Source organism: Pyricularia oryzae, chromosome 5 (assembly GCF_000002495.2).
Source record: "Pyricularia oryzae 70-15 chromosome 5, whole genome shotgun sequence".
Classification (NCBI taxonomy): Eukaryota; Fungi; Ascomycota; class Sordariomycetes; order Magnaporthales; family Pyriculariaceae; genus Pyricularia; species Pyricularia oryzae.
The window spans coordinates 4,426,376-4,437,494 of record NC_017852.1 but is presented as its reverse complement, the minus strand read 5'-3'; the positions used below and the strand labels follow the sequence as shown (position 1 = coordinate 4,437,494).

Sequence of the window (11,119 nt, the reverse complement as noted above, 5' to 3'; positions counted from 1 at the left end):
ATGTAACATGACGCCAGTTTAATTTTCATTTCTTATTATCTTAAATTGCTATTTTTACCGCTATTATAATAACCGTTTTTACTTTCTCCTCTTTAGAAAACGTCTCCTTGTGTTTTATTATGATCTTCTTATAACGTTGCGTACCCCCTGTTCGGCACCCCCCCTGTTCGGCACCCTGAAAATCTAACAACGAAATGCCTACTTTTATAAACTGATTTAAATATAAAATTATCAACGGACAAAAATACAATCGTTTTCACGCTTCTCCGGTTCATTAACCTCTTCTTCATCAGCTAAAGGTTCCAAATTTTCTATATCATTTTCCTGCAATCCAATAATGTTCTGTTTGTTAACCAAAAGCTCGTTTGGATCCGGAACCACCCTCCTCCTTTTAACCGGCCGTATTGCCTCCAGTTGTGCTTCCAATAAGCTGATTTTTTGCTGGGCGCTAGCCAAAAGGGTATCTTTGGCTTCGAAGCTTTTTTGGACTTTTGCAAATAAAAGACGTGAAGTAGCGTTGGTTTTGTTGGATTGGGAAAGTTTTTGCAGTTGAAGTCGGATATCTCGGGTCGTTTTAGGGGTTTTCCAAATAAGTAAAGACGGGTCGTTAATTTTTTGGGCTGGGCTTTCCGGTGTTTTATCCCTTTGCAAACCGTTGTTTTTATTTTTTATAACGTTGGCGTTGCTATTTTCTAACAAAAAAGGGCTTAAAAGTGGTTTAACGTTGGGCTCCACATCTCCGACCCCCCTAAAGTCCGGCCCCCTTGAAAAATGTAACGACGAAATACCCCTTTTATAAACCGATTTAAATGTAAACCTATCAACGCACAATAATACAATCATTGTCAGGCTCTCCCGGTTCGCTAACCTCTTCTCCATCGTTCAAAGCTTCTAAACAGTCCCTATTATTTTCCTGTGCTTCATAAACGTTTTTTTTGCTGACCAAAAGCTCGTTGGGATCCGGAATCACCCTTTTCCTTTTGACCGGCCGTACCGCCTCCAATTTTGCGTTTAACAAACTGATTTTTTGCTGAGCTTCAGCCAATAAGATATCCTTGGTTTCGAAGCTTTTTTGGACTTTTGCAAACAAAAGCCGTGAAGTGGCGTTACTTTTTTCGGACCGGGAAATTTCCTGTAGTTGAAGTCGAATATCTCGGGTCGTTTTAGGGGTTTTCCAAATAAGTAAAGACTGGTCGTTAATTTGTTGGGTTGGATTTTCCGGTGTTTTATCCCTTTGGAAGCCGTTATTTTTACCTTTTTCGACGTTGGCGTTGCTATTTTCTAACAAAAAAGGGTTTAAAAGTGGTTTTGCCAAGTTCACCGGCCATAACCCCGTCGTACGCCAACCAGATTGAATGGTTTTTGCTATAAATGCTTTTGATCTGGCTTTTCGATAGCAAAGTAGAAAGTTTCGTTTCCCAACAACCGTTGAACAGCAAAACTGGTTTACAAATCCCAGGTGACGTCGATAAGCTTCCTTTAACGGCCCAAAAACCGATAAATCCAACGGTTGAAGAACGTGTGACGAATGAGGGGGTAAATATAGGAGTTGAATATTGTTTTGCAAGCAAAGAAGCATAAATTCGTCCGTTATATGTGATCCATGGCCATCCAGAACTAATAACCGCTTTTCAGGGGTTAAAGGTTGGGTATACGGAATAAACACCTTTTTTAACCATTCGATACCTGTTTCATTATTTGTCCACCCGTTTTCGGTTGCATGAAATTGCCAGGTATCGAAAGGACTTAAATCAGCTGGAAACCATTGTTGCTGTACGTTTTTCCCCTTAAATATAACGAGGGGAGGTATAACAGCCCCCGTAGCTGATACACATTCGATTATGCTCGTCCAACCCCGCGTTCCAGGCTCTTTTCGCTGTAATGGCCGGATTTTATTACGCCCTAACACCAGGCCATTAGATCCTTTGCCTTCCATTATACCTGTTTCGTCCATATTCCAACGGTTGGCCGGTTTTATAGTATCGACAACGGGATTTTTCAAATAGGACCACCAAGATTTAATTACCTCGGTTGTAGCCCCATTAACCCGGGCATTTTCTATTCGCCGGGGTCTTTGGGTTTTCAAAATTGGATATCGGGCTATAAAACGGCTAACCCAATGTTTCCCAAGGCTTTTTCTTTCTCCGGCGGCCTGAAGAATTCGTTCCGCAAAATAGCGTAGTTCTTGATGCGTTGGCGGAAGGCCTAACGCGGCCTGCGCAAGTACCCAATCTGCCAAATAGGTCTCCTGCTCCTGTGAAAGCCTTTGACAAGATCTTTTCGCTTGTTGAATTGACTGGGCCCCCTTTAAACGATCGTGAAGGGTACTCCGAGGAATACCCCATTTTTGCGAGGTTTTGTGAACTGATTTGCCATTTCTTATGTCAGAAATGGCAGCAAGAAGCTGATTTTCAGTGTACTGTTTCATTGGAAAGTTTGGAGCAAGAATCTTCAAAAATCAAGTTCTAAAGTGAAAAATTCGTCTAGATATTTATAAAATAAAACAAAGGGTTGACGTGGCTGAGTAGATATTTTTAGGGGCCGGACTTTAGGGGGGTCGGAGATGTGGAGCCAAACGTTAACCAAGTTTACCGGCCATAACCCCGTTGTACGCCAACCAGATTGAATGGTTTTTGCTATAAATGCTTTTAATCTGGCTTTTCGATAACAAAGTAGGAAATTTCGTTTTCCAATAACTGTTAAACAGCAAAATTGGCTAACAAATCCAAGTTGACGTCGATAAGCTTCTTTTAACGGCCCAAAAACCGATAGATCCAATGGTTGAAGAACGTGTGACGAATGAGGGGGTAAATATAGGAGTTGAATATTATTTTGCAAGCAAAGAAGCATAAATTCGTCCGTTATATGTGATCCATGGCCATCCAAAACTAATAACCGCTTTTCAGGGGTTAAAGGTTGGGTATACGGAATAAACACCTTTTTTAACCATTCGATAGCCGTTTGGTTATTTGTCCACCCGTTTTCGGTTGCATGAAATTGCCAATTATCGAAAGGGCTTAAATCCGTGGGAAACCATTGTTGTTGTACGTTTTTTCCCTTAAATATAACGAGGGGAGGGAGGGCAACGCCCGTAGCCGATATACATTCGATTATAGTCGTCCAACCACGCGTTCCGGGCTCTTTTCGTTGCAACGGCCGGATCCCGTTAAGCCCTAATACTAGGCCATTAGATCCTTTGCCTTCCATTATACCGGTTTCGTCCATATTCCAACGGTTTTCCGGTTTAATAGCGTTAATAACCGGGTTCGTAATATAAAGCCACCAAGATTTAATTACCTCCGTAGTAGCGCCATTAACCCGGGCGTTATCTATTCGACGGGGCCTTTGGGTTTTAAGGATTGGATAACGAGCCAAAAAACGAGTTATCCAACGTTTTCCAAGGCCTTTTGTCTCTCCGGCGGCTTGAAGAATTCGTTCGGCAAAAAAGCGTAATTCTTGATGCGTTGGCGGAAGCCCTAAAGCTGTTTGGGTAAGTACCCAATCAGCCAAATGCTTTTCCTGTTCCGTGGAAAGCCTTTGAAAAGGGCTTTGTGCTTTTTTATAAGGTTGAGAACCTTTAAGTCGACTTTGAAGTGTAGACCTAGGTATTCCCCATTTTCGGGAGGTTTTTGCAATTGGATTGCCATTATTGACGTCGTTAATTGCAGATATAAGCTGTTTTTCAGTATATTGCTTCATTGGAAAATGGAGAATTAAGATCAGAAAAAAGTAAATCCAAAAGTGACAGATTCATCGAGATATTTATAATAGAAGTTGGAGGATAAAAATAAAAGTGTTGTTATTTTTGGGTGCCGAACAGGGGGGGTGCCGAACAGGGGGTACGCAACGTTAGCTCCTTTCGCGCTCGCGAAATATTTATTTAGCAAGTCGGAACGGGCTCTGTCTTTTTTAAATTCTTTCGTTACCCTTGTTCTAAATATAACAATTTAAGAAATACTGTTTTTTCTATGGAAAAAACAAGTTTTTTCCAACAATTATATTTTAATACTTTATATTTATTTCATAAGTGTCGGACCTTTGTAAGGTATGAAATCCTTGAGCCACTGGATGCAGGCCGCCCAAGAATAATTGTGAAAACCCACTCGGATCTCTTTTTACGGCGATCGCATATTCCAAAACTTGTTTCGCTGGATATTAGAAGCAGACAGATATGAAGTTACAAAAGACACAATAGGTTTTTGTCGTTGAGAATAGCCAGCGTCGGTTCCCCCGTCGGAACAGGGGAAGATGAGTTGTATATTATCGACAGTGGAGAAATAGCTTGGCATTGCCGTCCAGCTAGGTCCAGATATAACTGCCAAGCTCGGATGCAGCTGTGGTAGACTTACTGGTATTTAGGACTCCCCCGTTACCTTTTGCCAAGCTCATTCCCAACCCCATATAGTGAACAGGCTAAACAGATAGTAAACGCTGGGGATGCAGTCGCCAGAGATCGTTACATTTGTTATTATATATGGGCACTGGGCAGGGTAACCTCTCTGGCAAAGCTTTCTTGTGTGCGCACATAATGATATAAACAGGTCAATAGCTCTCAATACCAACACAATGGGTAATCTCTAGAGCATCCTGTTATGTGTGTCAGCGAAGATCCTTATTTTGATTAAGGGAACAATGAAAAGTTAGCTCCATGCTTACAGGTACTCCACTGGGCTCCCATCCTTCCACGAATTGGCTCTCGTATATGAGGTTCGGGTTACCTGTGGCGTCCATGTGCATCGCTTTGGCCTTTGCATCGCGCTTCTCGGCCACGGTACTTCTAACGTATCGCAAATACGGCGGGTTGCCAGGCTTGACCACTATCATGGACAGGGTTAGCGATACGACTTTGGGAGGGGGAAGGGAATGAGGGAGTTTACCGTTATCAGCAGCGAGGACGGTGCCAGGCCCAACAAGCTCCAGCTCCTCACATAGCTGCAGATCCTGCGTATAGAGCGGCTTGAGATGATCCAGAAACAACAAATCAATGTGCTTGAGCGTCCCGTTGTTGTGTAGTCCCTTCAACGCCTCCGTGCTGTCGCCCACCACAACAGTTACAAACTCCTTCAGTCCAGCAAGCTCAACCATCTTCTCAATGACGTGGGCAAAGTAAGGGTTATGCTCGATGCTGATATATCGCTCGCCACCGGCTTCTCTGGCAGCAGCCGCAAAGGCAACAGCCGAGTAGCCAACGTACCCTCCAAGCTCTACCATGGTCGCCGGCTTGTGCTTGTAGATGATTTCGCGGACTGTCCTGCCTTTGTACTCCCCAATGTTCATCAGATACTTTTGATTGCGGCCAAACTCGTCAATCACGTCGAGGACCCTCTGTGGGTGGCCCCTTATTTCTGACACTGATGGGTGGTTGAGGACATAGTCCAAAAGCTCCTTTTCGCGGCCATCGTTGAACTGTGGGCTCTATTATTAGTCTGAAATGTTGAAGCGATCAAGAATGAACGCTCTGGGACTGGCACGTACGTAGACTTCCTCTTGTTCTGCGTAGGCCACGCCTGTAAAGTCTTGGGCATTGAGGGTGATGCTCATTGTGAAAGTGTCACTCGTGTGTAGTTGTGTCTGGGGGGGGGGAGGGCTCGAATTGTGAATACGGGCGGACGGAGGGGTGATGTCTTTTCTCAGGCAGAAAAAGAACCTGGCGACTAATTGCCGACGAAGGACACCGACATGAGCATCGAATGGAGTATTTGCAGGCACATGCTGGGAAAAATCTAGTCTAGTCTAGTCGTGGAATCCGGAGGGGATTAATCTCCACACGCCACATCAGAGGTACTTCTGCAGTTCCACGGCTGCCGAAATCGAACGTGTCATTAAACTGGTGTATTAGGGTCATTGATTATGCTTAATGCAGCCCGCACGACGCCTTAGTGGTGCCACATCTCGGCCGCCTGCAGGCTGCAGCAGCCACAATCCAGGCCCTCCACTCACAAGGCTTGGACCGCAATTCTGAAAGTCTATTTCATGGTGTGCCGCTACAACCGCACGAATCACAAGGCGCAAATCCATTGCCCTTTGTTTGGGACATGGTGATTCAGGACATGATTGACATGCTGTGAGGGATTTACGATCGGTGTTCAGATTGCGCCACCTTGATAAGTTCCTGGCCGATCTTCGATCTGCGGGGAACGCTAGCAAAAACAGACTAGTTCTAGTCTAGGTGGGTAAGGTAGATAGGTACTTGCCTTGGGTACCTACCATACCTAGCTAGGCAGGCAAGGGATGAAATAAGGGGTTTGCATTGTTTACAGTGACACAACATTGCAGCAGTTACCATGGAATAGTACCATGCCAGCGTGTTGCGAATTCACGTGCTGGCTTGATTTGGTTGCGAATGTCAATTATTCATTATCTGCGCCCTTGGCTGCATATCGATGAGGGTCCTACCTTCGCGCCATCGGATTCGCGGCTGGCTTCAAGCTGTCGGATCTCTGTACCGCCAATCATTTCGATGAGTCAATGACTACCTTGACAAATCGCAAGGCGCATGTAGCCGACTGCTGAAAAGACATGTTAGAAGTTGAGGGTTGTGGTCAACCCAGGAGTGTCCCGAGGTATATAAGCTGCACGGTACTTGCTTTGTCCTGAGCAGGTATTCCTCTCCCAGGTCATCCTCTCCAATCCAGCAATTCCCTTGTCACCCCTGTGTTACTTCCTTCCTTTTTATCAACAGTCAAAAGACATGTCGGACCTCAAAGCAACCGTCAGTGAGACCCCTCAAGGGTTCCACGTTGAGGGTTACGAGAAAATCGAGTACGACTTTACTTTTGTGGATGGCGTCTTCGACGTCAACAACCCCGGCCTGGCCAACTGTTACAAAAAATGGGGCCGTGTCCTGGCCGTCACCGACAAAAACATCTTTGGCATCTATGGCAAGCGTATGCAGGAGTACTTCCAGCATTATGACCTAGACCTCACCGTCAAGCAGACGTCGATTGGCGAAAAGGCAAAGACCATTGACACCTATCTGAGCATCTGTGATGCCATGACCGACTTTGGCATCATCCGCAAGGTGTGTCCCGGACTCCCGGCTCCCGAAATTCATGATCATCCATCCCTCTTGATTGATAAGATAAGATAGCTGACAAGGGTCAATCCAGGAACCCGTCCTTGTGGTCGGTGGGGGTCTGGTAACTGATGTGGCGGGGTAAGCCATTCGACAGTCTGCGACAGTCTGAGACACTCTTCAACTCATCGGCGACAAGTTGGGTTCTAGACTAGACTAGGAGCTGACTTATCTTTGGTAGATTTGCCTGTGCCTCGTACCGCCGCAACACCAATTTCATCCGTGTTCCCACCACCGTCATCGGGCTTATCGACGCCAGTGTCAGCATCAAGGTGGCCGTCAACCATGGCCGCTACAAGAACCGCCTAGGCGCCTACCACGCTCCCATACACACCTTCCTCGACTTTACGTTTTTGCGAACTTTGCCCAAGTCTCAGGTGCGCAACGGCTTCGCCGAGCTGATCAAAATCTCGAGCTGCGCCCACCTGCAAGTTTTTGATCTGCTCGACAAGTACTGCGAGCAGCTTATCGACTCCAAGTTTGGTCGGGCAGATGGTGCACCCGCCGAGGTGCGCAGTGCCGCAGATATCGTAAGTGTTTCTTCTATTTACAGACCCTCCTTTCTCCCGATTTGTCTCCTCAAACACTAGTGTTAAACATGCCGCCCCCCTCTCGTCCAGATTAACCGCGAGGGCATCTATGAGATGCTCAAGCTCGAGTCACCCAACCTGCACGAAATCGGCCTAGACCGCGTGATTGCCTATGGCCACACCTGGTCTCCCTTGCACGAACTCATGCCCGAGACGCCCCTACGCCACGGCCACGCCATTTCGATTGACATGGCTTACACGGCAACCCTCGCCAACACCCAGGGGCTGCTCAAGGACGCCGAGCACAAGCGCCTGCTAGATCTTTTTAGCCGTGCGGGGCTATCAATTGACCACCCAATGTTTGACGAACAGGTGCTCGAGAAGGGCACGGCAGCCATCCTCAAGACGCGCGACGGCAAATTGCGCCTCGCGGTCCCCAACCCGCTCGGTAGCTGCACCTTTCTCAATGATTTGTCGGCCGAGACGTTGAACGATGCGCTCAGGAAGCACAAAGCCGTCTGCAAAACATACCCCCGCGGAGGCGAGGGCCTGGAGGCGTACGTGGATGCCAGCGACACGGGTTACACGGACAATGCTGCGGAAGACCTGTCCGTCGAGGCTGCTGCAAAGGAGGCTGCTGTCGTCAACGCGGCACACACTGCCAATGGCGGGTTCAAGGGTGCCAACGGCCATAGCAATAAGAATGTCAAGAATGGCATCTTGCCCAATATTGGCGCTATCAAGACTGGCATCGACCTCAATGGCCATGGCTTGAACGGCCTGGAAAACTCCCCCCTGGTCGACGGTGTCAAGTCGGGTTTGTAATAACAAAGCTGAAATTTTCAGGCTTGTTAAAGTAGCATTTATCTTCCAAGTGATGGTGCCTTTAACGTTGGTGCAGTGGGTGTTGGGGATGGAACTTGAAGCATTTTCATTGGGGAAACACTCCTTTGGATGAAGTGAGTGGGCGTATGAAGGTTCTCTTTAGACTTGGTATTATTCTCATAGGTGCATGCATATTGTCAATATACGAAGCAATTGAACATCCACTTCACCTACCGCTTTTAATTAAATAGTAAATGCCATTCAATACCTTTTGAGCTCTTCTTTTCAGTGAATGATACCAAGATCTGGCTACTTTTATCAGCGTCCTCGGACTTGAACCGATAATGGCATCATTGGCATGTACCATCAGGCTTATCGACATTCGAAGCATGCCTACGTACCGGCTCAATCTAGAGCAAGAGGTAATTTGATCAAGCCTCGGCTGGAAGGTTGCGGGGTTCATGGATATCTCGGCCCAGCGTGGTGGTGTACCGCTCAAGTACATCGGAATGGAGGGCAGCCAGAATTCATGTAACATGATGCATGCATTAGTTGCATTTGGGGGACTGTGGACACGCCAATAGGCGAAATGGCGCAATACGTGTTGCATGAATCAACACGCAGTTAGCTCCCGAAATAGGGAATGCACGCGATTGCAACCCTTCGTCTTGGGCTTGAACCAATTAGGCGAATCGGGGATTGCATGTATGAGGCCACGACAGTGATTCTATGACGACGTGACTTTGACCGCGCTTGTCAATTGTTACCCACACTAAAAGCGCATGTCGCCAACGGCAAGTTTTAGATTTTATTTCGGCTGGTGTTCCGATGTCTGGATGGAAAGGGTGCTGTGGATGCCAGACGAGGACGTTGCACCTTTGCTTAGTGTTCCCAACGCAACTGCTTTTTTCCCTTCAGATCCTGTGCCAGAAACCCGCAGATACAGTTCGGCAAATTCACCCACAATGGCTGTCCTGGCACTCGGCGACACCACCAAGACACTTGGCATAATCATGCTGAGCATCTTCACTCTGCCCTTATCGCTCACAGTTACTGGCCTGCTGTTTCTCGCCCATCTCATTATCGGTTATTTCTCCCGTAGCGCCTCCAAATCTCAGCTCCAATATGAAGCCAATAGCAACAGCTCCCACCACCAAAAGACCATCCTCGTCACGGGTGTGGGCATGACAAAGGGTCTTACCCTCGCCCGCGCCTTCCACAGCCAAGGCCACCGCGTCCTAGGCGCAGACTTTGAGGACGCCTTGGTCCCCTCCTCCGGCCGCCAATCGCGAAGTTTATCATCCTTTTACTCCTTGCGCAAGCCAAGCTCTAAAACCTTATCCTCCTCCTACACAGCCCAACTCGTCGACCTGGTCACCCGCGAAAATGTCGACCTGTGGGTGTCCTGCTCCGGCGTGGCAACAGCCGTCGAAGACGGCGCCGCCGCCGATCAGATCGAGCAATCGACGAGGTGCAGGTGTGTACAGTTTAACGAAAAGATCACAGCCAGGTTGCACGAAAAGAACAGCTTCATCCGCGAGACGGTGCGACTAGGCCTGCCCGTGCCTGAAACGCACGAGGTCGCCGCGCACGAGGACGTCCAGCGCGTTTTCGACCGTTCGGGAAAGGGACGGCGGTTCATCATGAAGCCGGTCGGCATGGACGATGCGCATCGCGGCAACATGACGCTCCTCCCTCTGGCAACTTCTGCGGAGACGGAAGCGCATGTCCTGGGCCTGCCCATTTCGAGCGCGTGCCCGTGGATCGTGCAGCAGTTTATCCCTGGTGGACGGGAATACTGCAGCCATGCGCTCGTCATCAGGGGAGAGGTCAGGGTCTTTACGGCGTGTTCTAGCTCCGAGCTGTTGATGCACTACGAGGCCTTGCCGGCGCACTCGCAGTTGTTCAGGGACATGCTGCAGTTCACCAAGGACTTTTGTGCAAGGTCCGAGGAGAGCAAGTCCATGACGGGCCATTTGAGCTTTGATTTCATGGTCGATGAGCAAGGTGCTATTCACGCTATTGAGTGCAATCCGCGGGTCCACACTGCTGTTGTGCTATTCTCGCAGCCCGGAGAGGTGACAAGGGATATGGTCCGGGCTTATCTTTGGGTGTTGGAGCATGGGCAGCCTGACAACAATGGATCTCGTGAGGCGGTGGATGAAGTGAATGGCCAGGATCATGTCGCTGAGATCGTGGTCCCGCATCATCAGATCCATCCTCGATATTGGATCGGCCATGATGTAGTAGAGCTGGGACTACTGCCTATTATCAAGCTGATCAGGGGCGGCGAGGAGGCCAAAAAGGTAATGAAGAGTTTGGCAGAGCTCTGGTTGCATGTCAGATGCTGGAAAGAGGGCTCGTTTGATGCACGAGACCCTTTGCCCACGTTGATGCTATATCATGTTTACTGGCCACTGACTACAGCTGCAGCGTGGTGGCAAGGTCGTAGATGGAGCAGGATCAATGTTAGTACCACCAAGATGTTTATGATATAGTGTAGCATAGAGTAGAGACGGCATAGCAGACTAGGCCGACAAGAGGCTCAAAGTAGCACTTAATAAGAATTGAATAAATCGGAGGCATGCGACAGATAGAATAATTTTATACCAGCTACAGTTCATAACTATAGAAGTTTCGGACGTAAAGATATACATCCATTGATCCATAAATTAATTGAGCTATCTTG

The 11,119-nt window shown here is 47.8% G+C and overlaps 3 protein-coding genes across 3 annotated transcripts; 2 read left to right on the top strand and 1 right to left on the bottom strand.

The window, feature by feature from the left end:
• Positions 1 to 4,445: 4,445 nt before the first annotated feature.
• On the bottom strand, positions 4,446 to 5,547 carry MGG_00015 (catechol O-methyltransferase). Its single transcript, XM_003719084.1, has 4 exons — positions 5,476 to 5,547; positions 4,878 to 5,406; positions 4,657 to 4,817; positions 4,446 to 4,587 (listed from the first exon to the last, which is right to left on the bottom strand). Exons 1-4 carry the CDS (start codon positions 5,539 to 5,541, stop codon positions 4,543 to 4,545), a joined length of 801 nt encoding a protein of 266 aa, XP_003719132.1. The 5' UTR covers positions 5,542 to 5,547; the 3' UTR covers positions 4,446 to 4,542.
• A 1,144-nt stretch (positions 5,548 to 6,691) lies between these two features.
• On the top strand, positions 6,692 to 8,430 carry MGG_00016 (2-epi-5-epi-valiolone synthase; the record flags this gene model as incomplete). The annotated part of the gene is made up of 4 exons (XM_003719083.1): positions 6,692 to 7,021; positions 7,110 to 7,156; positions 7,257 to 7,605; positions 7,696 to 8,430. 4 exons carry the CDS (start codon positions 6,692 to 6,694, stop codon positions 8,428 to 8,430), a joined length of 1,461 nt encoding a protein of 486 aa, XP_003719131.1.
• An 827-nt stretch (positions 8,431 to 9,257) lies between these two features.
• Positions 9,258 to 11,028, top strand: MGG_11697 (carbamoylphosphate synthase large subunit). The gene has a single exon (XM_003719082.1). It carries the CDS (start codon positions 9,267 to 9,269, stop codon positions 10,926 to 10,928), a length of 1,662 nt encoding a protein of 553 aa, XP_003719130.1. The 5' UTR covers positions 9,258 to 9,266; the 3' UTR covers positions 10,929 to 11,028.
• Positions 11,029 to 11,119: the final 91 nt, after the last annotated feature.

Coding starts and splice junctions, on each gene's coding strand:
- MGG_11697 (XM_003719082.1), top strand. CDS start 9,267: ATGGAAAGGGTGCTGTGGATGCCAGACGAGGACGTTGCACCTTTGCTT.
- MGG_00015 (XM_003719084.1), bottom strand. CDS start 5,541: ATGAGCATCACCCTCAATGCCCAAGACTTTACAGGCGTGGCCTACGCA. Junction 5,407..5,475: donor CAGAACAAGAGGAAGTCTAC/GTACGTGCCAGT, acceptor TAGAGCCCACAG/TTCAACGATGGCCGCGAAAA. Junction 4,588..4,656: donor GGGAGCCCAGTGGAGTACCT/GTAAGCATGGAG, acceptor CACACATAACAG/GATGCTCTAGAGATTACCCA.